The sequence below is a fragment of the Dendropsophus ebraccatus genome, chromosome 13 (genome assembly GCF_027789765.1).
Source record: "Dendropsophus ebraccatus isolate aDenEbr1 chromosome 13, aDenEbr1.pat, whole genome shotgun sequence".
NCBI lineage: Eukaryota > Metazoa > Chordata > Amphibia > Anura > Hylidae > Dendropsophus > Dendropsophus ebraccatus.
In genome coordinates this window covers 39,679,891-39,699,665 of record NC_091466.1, presented here as the reverse complement: position 1 = coordinate 39,699,665, position 19,775 = coordinate 39,679,891, and the positions used below count along the sequence as shown (strand labels likewise).

The 19,775-nt window shown below is 47.8% G+C and overlaps 1 protein-coding gene across 1 annotated transcript in view; it reads left to right on the top strand.

Moving 5' to 3' along the window:
* Window positions 1-2,882: 2,882 nt before the first annotated feature.
* LOC138770547 (uncharacterized) overlaps window positions 2,883-19,775 on the top strand; it is a 40,400-nt gene continuing 23,507 nt past the window's right edge. The window contains exons 1-2 of the mRNA XM_069949647.1: window positions 2,883-2,915; window positions 12,518-12,635. Coding sequence (XP_069805748.1) covers window positions 12,561-12,635 — 75 coding nt within the window. The 5' untranslated portion in view covers window positions 2,883-2,915; window positions 12,518-12,560. The remainder of the gene's footprint in view (window positions 2,916-12,517; window positions 12,636-19,775) is intronic.

Genomic DNA, 19,775 nt, shown 5'->3' with positions numbered 1-19,775 from the left:
TCACGCATTTTCTATTTAATGTTATTTTTCTTTCTACGTTTCTCTTTTCCTTAGTTCAAACAGACTCATAAAGAATGAAACGTTATACCTATTCTTCGGAAAAAATAAATAAATTTCAATCTACTCAGTGCAGCTTTTAGGTTCTCTGTATGTCAATGTCAATTTAAAGAGCATGTGTCATCAGAAAACAACCAATTGCGTAAATGGGGTATTTCTATCTCAAACATAAATTGTAGAGATCATCGAGTTAAATACTATTACAAATACATTCACACAGTGTTCATAAATAGAGTCCAATATATGAATACCAGTGGCTGAAGAAGTTCGGTGCAACTCTAGGGAGTGCGGAAAAATATGGATCGAGCCTATGGCCGAGGACACTGTCTGTCTGTAAGTACCCCCTAACCTGAGACAGGTGTCACTACTTGAATTAATTCGGGTCCATCACCAGAGATGTTTCCCTTAGGGTCCATTTACATAGAAAGATTATCTGACAGATTATATGCCAAAGTTTTAAAGCCAAAGCCAGAAACAGACTATAAACAGAGATCAGGTCATAAAGGAAAGCCTGAGATTTCTCCTCTTTTCAAATCCATTTGAGGCTTTGGCTTCAAATCTTTGGCAGATAATCTGTCAAATAATCTTTCTGTGTAAATGGACCCTAATGCAGTGTGAACACAATTAAAATGCAATCTGACTGCATCTTTTAATTAAAGCAATTGATCACTTCATTGCAGTAATTAATCATTTATTGCTGCCCAGCCGTCTTTCATTACGGTAATGCAATGAAACTCCACCGTCTGTGAATGTACCCTCACCCATGCTTGCTTTACTTTGCTGTATTTGCCATGTCACCCCTATTTAACAGAGGTGTGAGAAAAGTTGACTTGACAAAAAGTGAAAATTCTATTTTGCAACATAAAATGCTCAAAAGTTCATTCTGAATTGGTTGGGTAGCTTTTGTCCACTGCAAAAGGTGTCTGCTCGATAAGAAAAAGTTTCCTGATGAAAATCCAAATGGCAACTCCCACAAGTTTCTAGCTCTGCCCGGCTGCTGATTGGCTGGAATCCTGTGTGTGTCATAATGACAGAGCTTGGCTTGATATCACAAAGGCCCCCTCAGCCAGTCTTCGTAGGCTACCATGAATGTTTCATTCAGCTTGGTAGCAGAAAGCCATCCATGGTAGCCATCCATTGTAGTAGACCAGGGGTCTGCATCAATCCCTCCATTAGTGTGTGGGTGCAGTGAGGGGCACAGGGAGGCCCGTCTAACGTTGGGCAGCAGAGGAAAGCAGCAAATGATGGTAATTGAAAATAAGTCCCCTGGGCCTGATTCCTGTCCCTGGTACTTGGGAAGAGTTTGGGAGAGGTCTAAACCAGATGCATATCTCTTTCTATCTCTACACCAGCAAGCAAACGGCAACTTGCTTCACTCTTACGTCACTTTCTGTTTAATTTAGCTGATTGCTGCGTCTGTCTGTCTGCAACAACTCTTAACCCCCCCCCCCCTCACCTGACACAGGTGTCGGAACACAAATGAATTGGCTCCCATCAACAGAAATGTATGGGGGCACAATAGAGCCTTAGGGGGCATTCACACACCCACAGTTTTGCGAACTTTACAGATTGGAAACAGCAGTAGGGAAACTCTTTGAATCGCTGCGACTCATTAATGACAGAGACGCGGCGGTTTAAAGAGTTTGTCCGCTACTGCCATCATAATGACACATTATGCCAGGTGGGGAAAGAATCAATTACTCACCTTCCCCACCCGTAATTTCCACAAAATTACTGTGCCACTGCCTCCCCCCCTCCTATACTATGTCATCCTCTAATCTGTTGAAAAACTACAACTTTCACCATAAACTGGACATGGTGAGGGCTGTTGTTCTCTAGAGGTAATCTCACCTGTACTGGTTCCTTCTCTGTGTGGATTCTTTGTTTGGATGGGCGATTCACTCATTTTTAGACAGGATCTAAAAAATCCTGATCTTTTTTCCAGAACGGACACCCTTCAGGAAAAATCTTGAAGGGTGTCCATCACTAAAAAACCTATCACACGAAACGATTATCAGCCATATTCGTCCGATATTGGCTGTTAAGGCTGATAATCGCCTTGTAAATAGAATGATCAGCAGACATGAACTATGTCGGCTGATCGTTGTCGGTCGTTGTCTTTCAAAATGTTGAAAGACTAACTACTAAGATAGCAACCATCTGATGCTGTCGCTCGGTGGAATCACTGATTCACCTCTGCTACATCACTGACTCACCTCTGCTACATCACTATGTCACCTCTTCTACCTTAACTTTGCTGTACCACGTGGGTATCAGCTCTGCTACATCATGGTAAAGAACATTGCTCGGTTACAATTACAATCTTACTTATATCAGTAAGACAAGGCATGAAGGACCTTCCATTTTCTATTGGCCAGTTGTGCACATGTGACTGCATGGATGTTGTCATGACTGACAAGACCTTAAAATGCTTATAGGCCTTATAGGCCTTAGACTGCTATATTTCTGCTATCAGCATCTTGTGTGTGCTTTGAACAGACGGTGAAACGTCCCCCTGTGAGCGGCCATTTATAAAAGTCTGTCTAGCTGCCACCAGTGATATCCTGCTGTGTGTAACCCATTTAAAGAGACAGTATGGATAAAAGAAATGTATTCCAGCAGTCCAATAAATTCCGGTATTTATTGTATTAATTCCATAAAATCGTTACATACAAAAAACTTAGAAAAATCCTAGACGCGTTTCAGCCCGCTCTGAGCCTTGATCACATCATATGCTAATCCTATCAGCGGCTGCTGCAGTGTCCAGGCTGCAGCCACTGATTCACAGGCTCCATCTTTGAAGAGGCAGAGCCTGTCAAGCTTGAATCTCTGTGCCAAGCTCTGCTGAAGATCTGGGGGTGAGTATCAATAAAACCCCCTTCTGCCCCCAGCACTGTACTCATCCCAGCAAGGAAGGGGGGTATTAACCCCTTCCTTACTGGGATGGGCATATTGTGACCCCAGTGTGGCCATCATGCATCCTTACTTAACCACTTGTGTACCATACTATAAGCAGCATCTGCTAAGATGCTGCCTACTGTAAGGTGCAGAATACCTGTCACATTGGTGTTCTGCTCCTGGCCTTTTTTTGGTGTTTTTTTTATTTTTGTTTTTCAAAGCCGGGTACCAGTAGTCCTGAAGTGTCAAATTTGGCGCTCCTGGACTGGGCAGTAGCAGACTGGTATTATTAGGCTGGGGAGGGCCAAAATAAATCTCCCTTCCCAGCCTGGTACCACTAGGCTGCTGCTGTTTGGTTTTTAAACCTGGCTGGTTATGAGGAAAAAAAACTGCCAAAAAAACACAGGAGAAAAACAGTTTTCATGTCTGGAATGGAGAAAATTTTCATGTTTAGTGTGTAACAAAAACTGGAATTCAACTACAGACAGTTCAGTCTGGGATGCCGCTAAGGCTTTCTTAAGGAGAATCCTTAAAGTAGGAATAGACAAAAAGAAAAAGAAATTTAGGCAGAAGAAAAGACATGCAGAGGGTCAGGACATACAGACCCCCAAGGACTAAGATCACACTGCAAACACACAAAAACAGAAAAATTCAACAGCTTCCCGCAATGGCAAGATACAGACCCACTACAGACATGAAAATAGTTAAAAGCAGCCCCCCAACTGCTAAAAAAATTCCCACAAAAGAGTCTATTGGTTACCATTTGCAAAAAATGCAGTGTAAACCACCCCACCACGATTAGGTGCCCTCTTGCTCGGAACAGACCCTACACTGTACTATGGCCTCTCCATGGCATGTAATACGCCTATGCTCTGGCCATGCAAGATCACACTGCAGCCATAGGTTCTGTCAGCAGTTCTTTCCCAGATCAGATCCCACAATAACAATGTGACTGACCTGTATGTCCCAGTTATTATGCCCCCTTCTCAAGTAATAGTGCTCCCTGTAGCCATTAGTAATGCTCCTTCCCCTAGTAATATGGACCCCTGTAGCAAGATATAATGCCCCCATTCCCAATGGTAATGTCACCAGTAGTCAGCAATAATGACACTCTAGCAAGTAATAGAACTCTCTGCCAGTAACAATGCTCCATAACCTATTATGATGACCACATTCCCCCTATAATAACATCCCCCAATGTCAATAATAATGCCCCTGTAGCTAGATATGCCGCCTGCAGCCAGATACAGTGGTCCCTGTAGACCAGTCATGTCAAACTCTGGCCCACTGGCCTAATCTGCCCGTGGTGCCATTATTTTGGCCTGCCACACTTTTCCATTGCTGTGTTAAATCTGGCCCTCCTGACGTTGCAGCAGATTATAATATGGGTGGTTCGGATGGCCGCGCAGACCGCCCATATTATAATCTCGTAGGCCACAGGCTACTATATAAAAGACTATTTTAGGGACTGGCTTCTATATGAGACACTATTGGGGAGGGCTGGCTACTTTTTAAGACTATTGGAGAGTGCTGGCCACTATCTAAAACTATTGAGGAGGGCTGGCTACTATATAAGAGACTATTTTAGGGACTGGCTTCTAGATAAGAGACTATTGGGGAGGGCTGGCTACTAAATAAGAGACTATTTTATGGACTGGCTTCTACATAAGAGACTATTGGGAGGGCTGGTTACTATATGAGACACTATTTGGAGGACTGGCTTCTACATAAGAGACTATTGGGAGGGCTGACAACTATATAAGTGACTATGGGAGAGGGCTGGCTACTATATAAGAGACTCCTGGGAGGGCTGACTACAATATAAGTGACTATGGGAGAGGGCTGGCTACTATATAAGAGACTATGGGAGAGGCCTGGCTACTATATAAGAGACCATAAGAGATGGCTGGCTACTATATAAGAGACTATGGGAGAGGGCTGGCTACTATATAAGTGACTATGGGAGAGGGCTGGCTACTATATAAGAGACTATGGGAGAGGGCTGACTACTATATAAGAGACCATAAGAGATGGCTGGCTACTATATAAGAGACTATGGGAGAGGGCTGGCTACTATATAAGAGACTACTGGGAGGGCTGACTACTATATAAGTGACTATGAGAGAGGGCTGGCTACTATATAAGAGACTATGGGAGAGGGCTGGCTACTATATGAGACCATAAGAGATGGCTGGCTACTATATAAGAGACTATGGGAGAGGGCTGGCTACTACTGTATATAAGAGACTACTGGGAGGGCTGACTTTTATATAAGTTACTATGGGAGAAGGCTGGCTACTATATAAGAGACTATGGGGGAGGGCTAGCTACTATATATGAGACCATAAGAGATGGCTGGTTACTATATAAGAGACTATGGGAGAGGGCTGGCTACTATATAAGAGACTACTGGGAGGGCTGGCTACTATATGAGACTATTTGGAGGGCTAGCTACTATATATATACGATAAGACATTATTGGAAGGGCTGGCTACTATATAAGACACTATTGGGGGCTGGCTACTATGTAAGACACTATTGGGAGGGGGGCTACTATATAAGACACTATTGGGGGTTGGCTACTATATAGGAGACTATGGGGGGCTGGCTACTATGTAAGGCACTATTGGAAGGGCTGGCTACTATATAAGACACTATTGGGGGCTAGATACTATGTAAGACACTTTTGGGAGGGCTGGCTACTATGTAAGACACTATTGGGAGGGGGGCTACTATACAAGACACTATTGGGGGCTGGCTACTATATGGAACACTATCGGGGGCTGGCTGCTATATTGGGCACTATTAGGTGTGCTGGCTACTATATGGGTCACTATTGGGAGGGCTGGCTACTACATTGGGTACAATTATGGGATTACCTACTGCTTGCGGGATATATTGGGTAACTACCATGTGGGGACAATTACTTTAGGATAGGCAGTGCCAGAAATGCCACATGCACTTTTCATTAAATATCAAGATTGTTCCGCGACTTTGTCCAATTTTTTTATTCTGGCCCATTGTGTATTTGAGGTTGACACCCCTGCTGTAGACATATATATCCCCTATAGCCTGTGATAATGTCTCAGTAGCTAGTAACTCAGTAGATTCAGCATCCCATGCAACCAGATATTCAGATACTTTAAAACCAGATACAATGTCCCCTGTAGCCAGATATGCCCCATATAACCAAAAACAGTGCTTCCCTTGCTAACAGAAAGTTAAGCTTACCTCCCCACCAATCCATTGTGCCTTCTGTAGCCAGATACAATACCCCATGCAACTACATATGCCCCCTGTAATGAGGTTCAACAGTCAGCTGTACCTTTGTGTTGAGATATGATGCATCTTGTATACAGATACAGTGCCCATGTAGACAGAGATCCCCCCGCAGAGAGATACAATTTCCTAAGTAGCGGAGGAGATGGATGGGGGAGGGGAGGAGGTGATGATGGGGGTGAGAGGAGATGATGGGGGAGGGGAGGAAGAGATGATGGGGTGAGATGATGGGGGTGAGAGGAGGAGATGATGGGGGTGAGGAGGAGGAGGAGGAGATGATGGGGGTGAGGAGGAGGAGGAGGAGGAGGAGAAGGAGATGATGGGGGTGAGGAGGAGATGATGGGGGTGAGGAGGAGGAGAATAGGAATAGGACCATCCCACCCCGATTGTACCCCCGACGCTAAATCCACCCTCATCATCACCTCACCTCTTCTTTGCCCCCCATCATCACCTCCTCTTTGCCCCCCATCATCTCCTCCTCTTTGCCCCTCATCACCTCCTCTCTGCCCCCATCACTATCTTGCTGCCGCCGCTTCCGGGTCCGGCAGCCACAGAGGGACAGCATGCAGCAGACGCTGCTGGTGCGCTGCTCCCCCGTGATCACCCTGACTCTCTCCATCTCCCCCCTGCAGCATCTCCCGTCCCCCACAGAACGCTGCTGCTGGGGGAAAGAAGGAGAGAGCTGCGGTGGTGCCGGGACACTGCTGAATGAGAGCAGTGTCCCGACATCTAAAGTCAAAGTTTATTTATTTTCCCACCTCCAGGCGTACACCCTGAACCTGCGGCGCGTACCCCCTGGCGTACGCGTACCGCAGGTTGAGAAACTCTGGTGTAGGGGACTGGACTTCTCAATACACATATTTGTTATAATGGCCACACCTATGCACAATAGTCAAGATGAACATAAACGCTAAACCCCAAAAGAGACTTGAGCCTTACACAGGTAGAGCAGGCAGGGAACTAGTGGGAGATATGTAATAATAATCACTTATTGCCCTAAAATAAAACTATTAATAAAGTAGTAGTTACATGGGAAAAATTATTCTTATAGGAAGGGGCTGGAGCCTTTAGCTAAATGTATTTTTTTTTTGTTTGAGCAACATTATCAAATATCAGTATAGACCATATTAACCCCTTAGTGACCGCCGATACGGCTTTCTACGGCGGTCACTAATGGGCCTTATTCTGCTGCCATCAGCTTTTTACGGCGATGGCAGAGAATAAGGCTGCGGGGCCGGGACGGCCCCCACCCCATCCCCCCGGCTACCGGAGGTAGCTGAGGGGTTGGGGCAGTGTGTGAGGTCCGTCCCGGCCCCCCCCCTTACCGACGATCGCCGCTATTAACGTTATAGCGGCGACCGTCGGTAAATGAGAGTACCGGTGCCGCCGCCACCTTTCATCTCCCCCCGCCGTGAATCTACGGCGGGGGGAGATGAAATAAGTATCCCCCAGACCTCAGATCAGCCCCCCCTAGTGCCCCGATAACTAACCCCCCTCCCCCGGCGGCCATCATTTCCAAGATGGCCGCCGCTATCGCTGTGAACCGACTAACGTCGGTTCACAGCGATTAAAAGGTTAAAATGAATGAAAGCCCCATGCTCTCCGCCACCGGAGGTAGCGGAGAGCATGGGGCAGTCATCGGGGACCCCCCTGTGGGGTCCCGGTACAAGCGATCAGCGGTATATACTATATACCGCTGATCGCTTGTGCCATGTGCTCCCGGCACTTTTTATCCCCTGTCACCATGAATGATTGGTGACAGGGGATAAAAAGTGATGTCCCCCCACCCCCCAAGTCGCCCCCCACCCCCCCTGTCACCCCCGTCCCCCAGTCACCCCCCCCTTCCCCATATACTCACCGGATCGACGGAGCTCCTTCCTCCTCGACGTCCTGGCTGGTTATGAAGTGCGCATGCGCTTCACAACCAGCCAACTCTGAAAATTTAAAGTGACAGAGACCAATTTGGTCTCTGTCACTGAACTATGATTACTGAGATAGAAAATATCACAGTAATCATAGTAATACAGTGAAAATGAATATGTAAAGTACAAAAAGTGACAAACATACAAAAAAATAAAACACACACTTTTTATTATAGTAATAATTGCAGTTTACTCCCAAATTACCCCTAACCCCTCCCCAGATTACCCGTAACCACCGCACGTTGCCCGTAACCACCGCACGTTGTCCGTAACCACCGCACGTTGCCCGTAACCACCGCACGTTGTCCGTAACCACCGCACGTTGCCCGTAACCACCGCACGTTGTCCGTAACCACCGCACGTTGTCCGTAACCACCGCACGTTGCCCGTAACCACCGCACGTTGCCCGTAACCACCCCAAATTGCCAGTGACCCCCTCCAGATTGCCCGTAACCACCCCAAATTACATGTACCCACCCCAGATTACCTATAAGCACTTCAGTTTATCAGTAACAATCCCAGATTGTCTGTAACCCTTCCAGGTTGCACATAACCCCCCCCAGGTTCCCCGTAATCATGCCAGATTACATGTAACCCCCCCAGATTGCACGTAACCACTGCGCGTTGCCTCTGACCACGCCACAATGCCTCTGACCACGCCACAATGCCTCTGACCACGCCACAATGCCTCTGACAACGCCACAATGCCTCTGACCACCGCACGTCGCCTCTGACCACCGCACGTCGCCTCTGACCACCGCACCTTGCCTCTGACCACCCCAAATTGCCAATGACCCCCTCCAGATTGCGGTGCCCATGTCAGATTACAGGTACCCACCCCAGATTGCCTATAAGAACTTCAGTTTATCCGTAACCACCCCACATTGCCCGTAACCACCCCACGTTGCCCGTAACCACCCCAGATTGTCAGTAAGCACTGCAGGTTGCGCGTAACCACCCCACGTTGCCCGTATCCACCTCAGATTGTCTGTAAGCACTGCAGGTTGCCCGTAACCAGCCAACGTTGCCTGTAACCACCCCAGATTGTCTGTAAGCATTGCAGGTTGCCCGTAACCACCCCACGTTGCCCGTATCCACCCCAGATTGTCTGTAAGCACTGCAGGTTGCCCGTAACCACCCCACGTTTCCCGTAACCATCCCAGATTGTCTGTAAGCACAGCAGGTTGCCCGTAACCAGCCCACGTTGCCCGTTACCAGCCCACGTTGCCTGTAACCAGCCCACGTTGCCTGTAACCACCCCACGTTGCCTGTAACCACCCCACGTTGCCTGTAACCACCCCACGTTGCCGTAACCACAGCAGGTTGCCCGTGACCACCACACGTTGCCCATAACCACCACACATTGCCCGTAACCACCCCGCGTTGCCTGTAACCACCCCACGTTGCCTGTAACCACCCCAGGTTGCCGTAATCACAGCAGGTTGCCCGTGACCACCCCATGTTGTCCGTAACCACCCCAGATTACCTGTAACCACCTCAGGTTGCCCATAACCACCCCTGGTTGCCCGTAACCACCCCACATTACCTGTAATCTAATTTTTTTTATCTTATTTTAGTAACTGCGCTATTCTAATAACCATTACTAGCTGCGGTTTTGCTCCTGTAAATCGGCGCTCCTTCCCTTCTGAGCCCTGCTGTGTGCCCATACAGTGGTTTATGCCCACATATGGGGTACCGTTGTACTCAGGAGAACCTGCGTTACAGATTTTGGGGTACGTTTTCTCTCCTGTTCCTCGTCAAATTGAGAAATTTCAAACTAAACCAACATATTATTGGAAAAATTCGAGTTTTTCATTTTTACTGGCCAATTTTGAATACTTTCCTCTAATACCTGTGGGGTAAAAATGGTCACCACACCCCAAGATGAATTCTTTGAGGGGTGCTCTTTCCAAGATGTGGTGACTTTTGGGGGGAATCTATTCTGCTGACACTACAGGGGCTCAGCAAACGCACCTGGCGCTCAGAAACTTCTTCAGAAAAATCTGCACTGAAAATGCTAATTGGCGCTCCTTCCCTTCTGAGCCCGGCTGTGTGCCCATGCAGTGGTTTATGCCCACATATGGGGTACCGTTCTACTCAGGAGAACCTGTGTTACATATATTGGGGTGACATTTCTCTCCTGTTCCTCGTGAAATTGAGAAATTTCAAACTAAAGGAACATATTATTGGAAAAATTCGAGTTTTTCATTTTTACTGTCTACTTTTGAATACTTTCCTCAAATACCTGTGGGGTCAAAATGCTCACCACACCCCAAAATAAATTCTATGAGGGGTGCACTTTCCAAAATGGAGTGACTTATGGCGAGATTTTACTCCGCTAGCACTACAGGGGCGCTGCAAACGCACCTGGCGCTCAGAAACTTCTTCAGCAAAATCTGCATTGAAAAAGCTAATTGGCGCTCCTTCCATTTTGAGCCCTCCTGTGTGCCCATGCAGTGGTTTACGCCCACATATGGGGTACCATTGTACTCAGGAGAACCTGCGTTACAAATTTTGGGGTACTTTTTTCCTCTTGTTCCTCGTGAAATTGAGAAATTTCAAACTAAAAGAACATAATATTGGAAAAATTTGAGTTTTTCATTTTTACTGTCTACTTTTGAATACTTTCCTCTAATACCTGTGGGGTCAAAATGGTCACCACACACCAAGATGAATACTTTGAGGGGTGCACTTTCCAAAATGGAGTGACTTTTGGGGGGGTTCTATTCTGCAGACATTACAGGGGCTCTGCAAACGCACCTGGCGCTCGGAAACTTCTGCAGCAAAATCTGCATTGAAAAAGCTAATTGGCGCTCCTTCCCTTCTGAGCCCTCCTGTGTGCCCATGCAGTGGTTTATGCCCACATATGGGGTACCATTGTACTCAGGAGAACCTGCGTTACAAATTTTGGGGTACTTTTTTCCTCTTGTTCCTCGTGAAATTGAGAAATTTCAAACTAAACGAACATATTATTGGAAGAATTCAAGTTTTTCATTTTTACTGTCTTCTTTTGAATACTTTCCTGTAATACCTGTGGGGTCAAAATGGTCACCACACACCAAGATGAATTCTTTGAGGGGTGTACTTTCCAAAATGGGGTGACTTATGGGGGGTTTTCTCTCTGCTGACACTACAGGGGCTCTGCAAACGCACCTGGCGCTCAGAAACTTCTTCAGCAAAATCTGCATTGGAAAAGCTAATTGGCGCTCCCTTCCTTCTGAGCCCCGCTGTGTGCCCATACAGTGGTTTACGCCCACATATGGGGTACCGTTGTACTCAAGAGAACCTGCATTACAAATTTTGGGGTGCTTTTTGTCTCATATTCCTTTTGAAAATGAGAAACTTTAATCTAAACGTATATATTATTGGAAAATTTAAATTTTCAATTTTTTTACTGCCTAATTGTGAATACTTTCCTCCAGCCCCTGTAGGGTTAAAATGCTCATTATACCCCTAGATTAATTCTTTAAGGTGTGTAGTTTCCAAAATGGGGTCACTTATGGGGGTTTTCAGGATACCAGACTTCTAAATCCATTTAAAAAAAGAACTGGTCCCTAAAAAAATCAGTTTCACGAAAATGTGATAATTTGCTGATAAATTTCTAAGCCCCATAACACCCTAAAAAAGTAAAATATGTTTACCAAATTATGGCAGAATAAAGAAGACATATTGGTAATGTGACTTAGTAACTAATTTATGTGCTACGACTTTCTTTTTTTAGAAGCAGAGAATTTCAAAGTTCATAAAATGCAAATTTTTTAAATTTTTCATGATATTTTGATGTTTTTCACAAAAAACACACAAAGTAGTGACCAAATTTTGCCACTAACATAAAGTGCCATATGTCACGAAAAAACAATCTCAGAATCGCTAGCATACGTTAAAGCATCACTGAGCTATGAGAGCATAAAGTGAGACAGGTCAGATTTTGAAAAATTAGCCTGGTCATTAAGGCCCAAACTAGCTGCAGCACAAAGGGGTTAAAATACTACAGCCGAGCGCATAGACCAAGATTTTATTCACCCAAACAAAAATAGAAATTCCTGCCAATGGCCAATTGTTCATTATGTATGTAATGTTCATATCAGTGATATCGCATTATATGGATAGCACAAGTGTTTGTATCAAGATGTTTAAATAAAGATTATTTAAAAAAAACAACAACAAAACAAAACAAAACAAAACAAAGCAAAGTAATATGATATCATGATGTAATGTTTGTTTACATACTGGTCCCTTCAGAGCTGTGTTAGGAGTTGGATTGTAAGTAAGCACATCCATTGGCTCCTGATATTTTTTGTTATTTTCTATTTTTCAATCAGTTTTCTCCATGTAATCTTTAATTTTTTTCACACACATAGGCGATTAGTGCGAGAGATTAGCGACAGGAGGAGATTTGGAGGCATGGACGAAGAGCCGAAGATCGACATGGACCAGTCCGTAGAGGAAAAGGACGTTCCAGTTGTCTACCAGCAACATGTGAGTAAGAATGTGTAGTATGGGGATCTATAAATACATTACACTCTGTAACTCATTTCCCATGTTCAGCCCTTTCCAACTGCCGTTTTGCCATGTGCCGTTAGGGGGCGGGGCTTAGTTGGCCATGATAACTGTTGTGTGGTCGGTGTGGTCCATGGCCGGGCTCATGCCCTGTGTATGTTATGTGATCTCCAGCACCTCTGCTGACATAGAAAGGAATATATTCCTACAAGGTAGACATATAGGGGGAGATTTATTAAACATGGTGTGAAGTGAAACTGGCTCAGTTGCCCCTAGCAACCAATCAGATTCCACCTTTCATTCCTCACAGGCTATATGGAAAATGCAAAGCGGAATCTGATTGGTTGCTAGGGGCAACTGAGCTAGTTTCACTTTACACCATGTTTGATAAATCTCCCCCATAGAGGGAAATCACATAGCAAACATAAGCCATGGGCCTGGTCTAAGGGTCTAACACTTTATCCAGATGTGCACCACAGTAATATGTGCCAATGCTATCACTGGATCGGGATCTACTGTGTGATCTGTCAGGTTAAATTAAAAAATAATAATAAAAATAATGGTATATGGTACAATGTTTAGTACTGTCACCACTACATGAGAATGGAACTTGTAGTTATGCAACCAGGAGAACTCCATGTTGGATAACTACAACTCTCATAAAGTATTGTCCCCACAACATGATCATAGGAGTTGAAGTCCTGCATCTTGGAGCTCTCATGTATGCATAACTACAAGCCCCATCCTCATGTTGTGATGATGGTACAAGATGTGAGTTGTAGTTCTGCATCCTGGTTGCACAACTACAACTCCTCTCTTGTACTGTTATCACAACATGAGGATGGGGCTTGTAGTTGTGCAACTTGAAGAGCATAACTACAAGCCCCATTCTCATGCTGTGATGACATTACATGATGGGAGTTGTAGTTATGCAACCTGGAGAACTCCAAGTTGGAAAACTGCAACTCCCATAAAGTATTGTCCCCACAACATGATAATGGGAGTTGAAGTTCTGCGACTTGGAGCTCTCCTGGTTGCATAACTACAAGCCCCATTGTCATGTTGTGGTGACAGTACAAGAAAGGGAGTTGTAGTTCTGCAACCTGAAGTTTTCCAAGTTGCATACCTACAACTCCCATCATGTAATGTCACCAGTGCATAATGGTCATAATGAAATCCCCCACACCCCCACATTACAGAAATAATAAGATGCTGGAATACAAGGGGGGTGCAGCTGAATATTGTCCCTCTATGGGTTCTACAGGCAGATGGGGAAGCCATCTTACAGTGCCGCTGAGATTCTGCAATTTGGGGGTTCCGAAGGGAGGGGCCATGAGGTTAAATGGGGGAATGGAGGCCGCCACTCCTCTTGCACAATGTCCCGGGGATGGTCTGTAGTGAAATCCCACCACCACATCAAAGAGCTGCCGAAATGCTGCCGTGCTGGGGTTTGATGCTGTACACTGTCCTAGCTATACGGCAGATGGAAAAGCCTGTAGTGCAGTCCCCCTCCACTACAGCGCTGGCTTGCTGAGACGCTTAGGGTGGTATTACGCGGGCCGATGGGGACCCGATAATACCTGTAAACGAGCGCCGATCTGCTAGATCAGCGATCGTTTACTAGGCCTATTAAACGGCCGATAATCGTTTAACAAGGGCTGCAAGGAAATTGTTACCGATGTCCTTGCAGCCCTTGCGTAAACTATATACTTTACCTATCCACGCTCCAGGGCTGCTCCTGCAGTCGCTTCTCCCCGGGTCCCGCACGCTGTAGCTTCAGAGCGGCCTGTCAGCTGACAGGCCGCTGAGCCAATCACAGGACCACTACGGCCTGTGATTGGCTGAAGCTAGAGTGCGCAGGACCTGGGGAGAAGCGGACTGCAGGAGCAGCCCTGGAGCGTGGATAGGTAAAGTATATCGTCAGTCGCAGGCCGCGCACCGCTATTACACGTAGCGGTGTGCGGTCGGCGCCCGACAAATATAGGTTCTAACCTATATCAACGATCAGCCGATGATCGTTGTCATTGGCTGATCGCTGTATTTATTACACGGAGTGATAATTATCGTTCGGTGTAATCTACGGCTCTATGGGTAGACGGGGAAGCCTGTAGTGAAATTCTCCCTCCACCCCTCACCTGGCAGCAACTCCTCCACGCTGTAATGGGGGAGGATTCCACTACAGGCTTCCCCGTCTGCCGATAGAGCCGGGACAATGTCATGCAGCACAAAGGCCAACAGACACAGCAGCCCGGCCATCCTCCATAGCGGCCGACAGACACAGCACTGTGGGCAGCGAGGAAATGAAGATGTCGCTGAAACAGGAAGTAGATACATTTTTGAATGAAACGATGCAGGTGTATAGGGGCTGCAAGGGGGGATTTAAAAAAACAACAGGACGAAGTAATAACACATCCTACAGATGTAAGAATAAAATTTATTTTTTTGCATGATCACAGGAGTACTTCTTTAAATAAATAAATACATAAAAGTATATATATATATATATATATATATATATATATACTGTATATAGTAGAATGCACTCAGATTTGTTGTTAGGTCTAACATACATGTACTGTCAAATAAGTGCTATACTGTATACCCTATACTGTAAGGGTATGTTCACACTAAGTAAAATCTTCGGAAATCCGTGGCGGGGCCTCTCCGCCGTGGAATCCCACCTGCTTCAGTGTCCCACAGTGTCTCTATGGGAGGGCTCGCACACCTCCACTCCCTCCCTCCCATAGAGACACTATGGGACACTGAGGCAGGCGCCGCTTTTACTCAGTGTGAACATACCCTAAGGGCCCTATTCCACAGTAACGATAATCGGCCGGATCGGCCCCATTTGGCCCGATTCAGCCGATAATCGTTCGGTGAAATAAAGAGAACAATCAGCCGATGATCGTGTCATCGGCTGATCGTTCATTTAGGGCCAGACCTAAAATCAATCGCGCATCGCTACGGTTGAATAGCGGTGCGCGGCGGGCGACCGACGATTTGACAGCAGCAGCAGTAATACATTACCTGTCCAGGCTTCTCTGCGCTATCTTCATCCCAGGGTCCCGCGCACTCTATCTTCTGAATTGCCGGTCAGCTGACGGAGCGCTGACCGGCCATTCAGAAGATAGAGCGCGCGGGACCCTGGGATGAAGACAGCGCAGAGAAGCCTGGACAGGTAATGTATTACTGCTGCTGCAAGGGCTGCAAGGACATCGGTAACGATGTCCTTGCAGACCTCGCTCAACGATCATCGGGCCGTGGAATAGGCCCAGTAAACGAGCGGCGATCTAGCAGATCGCCGCTCGTTTACATCGTTGATCGGGCCCTCCTCGGCCCGTGGAATAGGACCCTAAGGCTAGACTAACACGTTCAGTGCGGACACAGCATTGCAGACATCATAAATCCTGTTATAACCACAAAGGAGAGACAGACTGTAAAAGATTGTTTGGGTGGGTAGCAGTAGGACTGGAAGTAATAGAAGCAGTAGGGCTGGGGGCAGCAGAAGCTGTAGGGATGGGGATAGTAGTAGCTGTAGGGCTGGGGCTAGTGGTAGCTGTAGGGCTGGGGGTAGTGGCAGCAGTAGGGTTGGGGGTAGTAGTAGCTATAGAGCTAGGGGTAGTAGTAGCTCTAGGGCTGGGAGAAATTGCAGCAGTAGGGCTGGGGGTAGTAGCTATACAGCTGGGGGTAGTAGTAGCTGTAGAGCTGGGGATAGTAGTAGCGGTAGGGCTGGGAGTAATAGCAGCAGTAGGGCTGGGGGTAGTATTAGTTGTAGGACTGGGGGTAGTAGTAGTAGTAGTAGCTGTAGGGCTTGGAGTAATAGCAGCAGTAGGGCTGGGTGAAGTAGTAGCAGTAGGGCAGGGGGTAGCAGGGCCGTCTTAACAGCATTATGGGCCCCTGGGCAGAGGTGCGAATTGGGCCCCACCCCCCGCGGCCGCCGCCATCAAAACCCCCCCCATCTTTGCAACCCCGCCCCTAGCCAGTACAATTACGTACAATAAAAAATACTAATTATTGTTAACATAAACTTTAATTCACAATACAGTCTTTCAGCAGCGCAAAAACAAAAAATAACCGTGCGTGCCGCCTCACCAAACCAGAGCAGGTTGGCTTCAAAGTATCCAAAAAACGCAATGGAGACAGCACTTCCAACAGCAATCTGCAGGGTTTATTGTCACACCAGTGCAACATGTCTCATCTATACAGAATACAGGGAAACAACATGGTTCATATATAATATAATAGTCATGTTGTTGCCCCTCTGTCTATATGAGACATGTTGTTTTGCCCTTCTCTATATATATGCCAGATAACAAGCAACAAATATTACCACCGCATACTGACTAACACCACCGCTGCTACTGACTAATCCACTGTACACAGATCACTATCACCTCATCCAGTCATATAGAGGTACCCAGCTCTACACAGGTTCTGTACACCATATACAGTATATTACAGTGCAGATACATCAAGTGACTCACATGAGACGCCTTCTCTGATCGGAGTTCTTCCCTTTTCATCTTCTTTTCCATTTGCCCTGTGCCGTTATGAGAACTTCTCCGAGCCACGAATCCACAGAATCTGCCAGACAGACATATTAGTCTCCTCACTCTGTCACCATCCTCATCTCTCTACACACTGCACATCTGTATTGGCCCCTTATAGATAGCTCCCCCTGTATTACCCCCTTATAGATGGCTCCCCCTGTACCCCCCCTTATAGATGGCTCCCCCTGTATCCCCCCCGTATAGATGGCTCCCCCAGTATTACCCCCTTTTAGATGGCTCCTCCCTGTATCCCCCCCTTATAGATGGCTTCCCCCTGTATCCCCCCCCTTATAGATGGCTCCCCCTGTATTACCCCCTTATAGATGGCTCCCTCGTATTCCCCCCTTATAGATGGCTCTCCCCTGTTACCCCCCCCCCTTGTATAGATGGCTCCCCCCTGTATCTCCCCCTATAGATGGCTCCCCCCTGTATCCCCCCGTATCCCCCCCTAATATAGATGGCTCCCACCTGTATCCCCCCTTATAGATGGCTCCCCCCTGTATCCCCCCCTTGTATAGATGGCTCCCCCCTGTATCCCCCCCCTATAGATGGCTCCCCTCTGTATCCCCCCTCTCGTATAGATGGCTCCCCCCTGTATCCCCCCCTATAGATGGCTCCCCCCTGTATCCCCCCTATAGATGGCTCCCCCCTGTATCCCCCCTATAGATGGCTCCCCCCTGTATCCCCCCTATAGATGGCTCCCCCCTGTATCCCCCCTATAGATGGCTCCCCCTGTACCCCCCCTATAGATGGCTCCCCCCTGTATATGGCTCCCCCCTGTATCCCCCCCTATAGATGGCTCCCCCTGTATCCCCCCTATAGATGGCTTCCCCTGTATCCCCCCCTATAGATGGCTCCCCCCTGTATCCCCCCCTATACATGGCTCCCCCTGTACCCCCCCTATAGATGGCTCCCCCCTGTATCAACCCCTATAGATGGCTCCCCCCTGTATCCCCCCCTATAGATGGCTCCCCCCCGTATCCCCCCCTATAGATGGCTCCCCCCGTATCCCCCCCTATAGATGTCTCCCCCTTATTCCCCCCCTATAGGTGGCTCCCCCCTGTATCCCCCCTATAGATGGCTCCCCCGTATTCCCCCCTTATAGATGGCTCCCCCTGTATCCATCCTATAGATGGCTCCCCCGTATTCCCCCCTTATAGATGGCTCCCCCTGTATCCCCCCCTATAGATGGCTCCCCCCTGTATCCCCCCCTATAGATGGCTCCCCCTGTATCCCCCCTATAGATGGCTCCCCCTGTATCCCCCCCTATAGATGGCTCCCCCCTGTATCCCCCCTATAGATGGCTCCCCCCTGTATCCCCCCTATAGATTGCTCCCCCTGTATCACCCCCTTATAGATGGCTCCCCCCTGTATCCCCCCCTATAGATGGCTCCCCCCTGTATCTCCCCCTTATAGATGGCTCCCCCTGTATCCCCCCCTATAGATGGCTCCCCCGTATTCCCCCCTTATAGATGGCTCCCCCGTATTCCCCCCTTATAGATGGCCCCCTGCACAGCAGATAAAAAAAACAAACATATAACTCACCTACCAGCGCTCCCCCGTCGCTGCTTCCTCTCCTCTTCTGCCCCCGGCTGATGCGTCGCTCCCCGGGGGATTCTCAGGGAGCGCACACATCCGGAAGCTGGGATTTCCGGTACAGGAAACCCCAGCGACGCGCACTGAGGTTCCTGATTCACAGCGACGCATCAGCCGGGGCCGGATTTCCTCTTGCGATCGCAAGCAAGAAAGTGCTTGCGGTCGCAAGAGAAGGGGAAGGGGGCGCGCGCAGGGCCGTCTTACCAATTGGGCATGGGAGGCGGCAGCCTGGGGACCCTTGCGTCCTAGGGGGCCCCTGCCCGCTGTGACAGCGGGCAGGGGCCCCCTAGGACGCAAGGGCCCCCGGGCAGCCTCCTACCATGCCCAATGGGTAAGACGGCCCTGGGGGGTAGTAGTAGCTGTAGGGCTGGAAGTAGTGGCAGCTGTAGGGCTGGGGGTAGCAGCAGTAGTAGGGCTGGGGGTAGTAGTAGCTGTAGTGCTGGGGTTAGCAGTAGGGCTGGGGGTAGTAGTAGCTGTAGGGCATAAGGGAATTAGTAGCAGTAAGGCTGGGGGTAGTAGTAGTTGAAGGGCTGGGGGTAGAAGTAGCTGTAAGGCTGGGGGTAGTAGTAGCTGTAGGGCTTGAAGTAGTAGTAGCAGCAGTATGGCTGGGGGGGGGGGGGGGTAATAACTGTAAGGCTGGGGTCAGGGGCGTAAATAGAAATGGCTGGGCCCCATAGCAAACTTTTGATTGGGGGCCCCCCCCCCGCCCGCCCCCTCTCGATCGACCACTACGCCATCAACACACTCAGCTCTACACAGGTCCTGTACACCATATAAATTACAGTACAGTTATATCGGGTGACTTACAGGGGACGTCTTCTCTGATCGGAGTTCTTCCCTTTTCATTTTCTTCTCCATCTCCTTCTCCGAGCCACAAATCCACGGAATCTACCAGAAAAACATATTAGTCTCCTCACACTGGCACCATCCTCATCTCTCTATACTGCACATCTGCATTGGCCCCTTTACACCC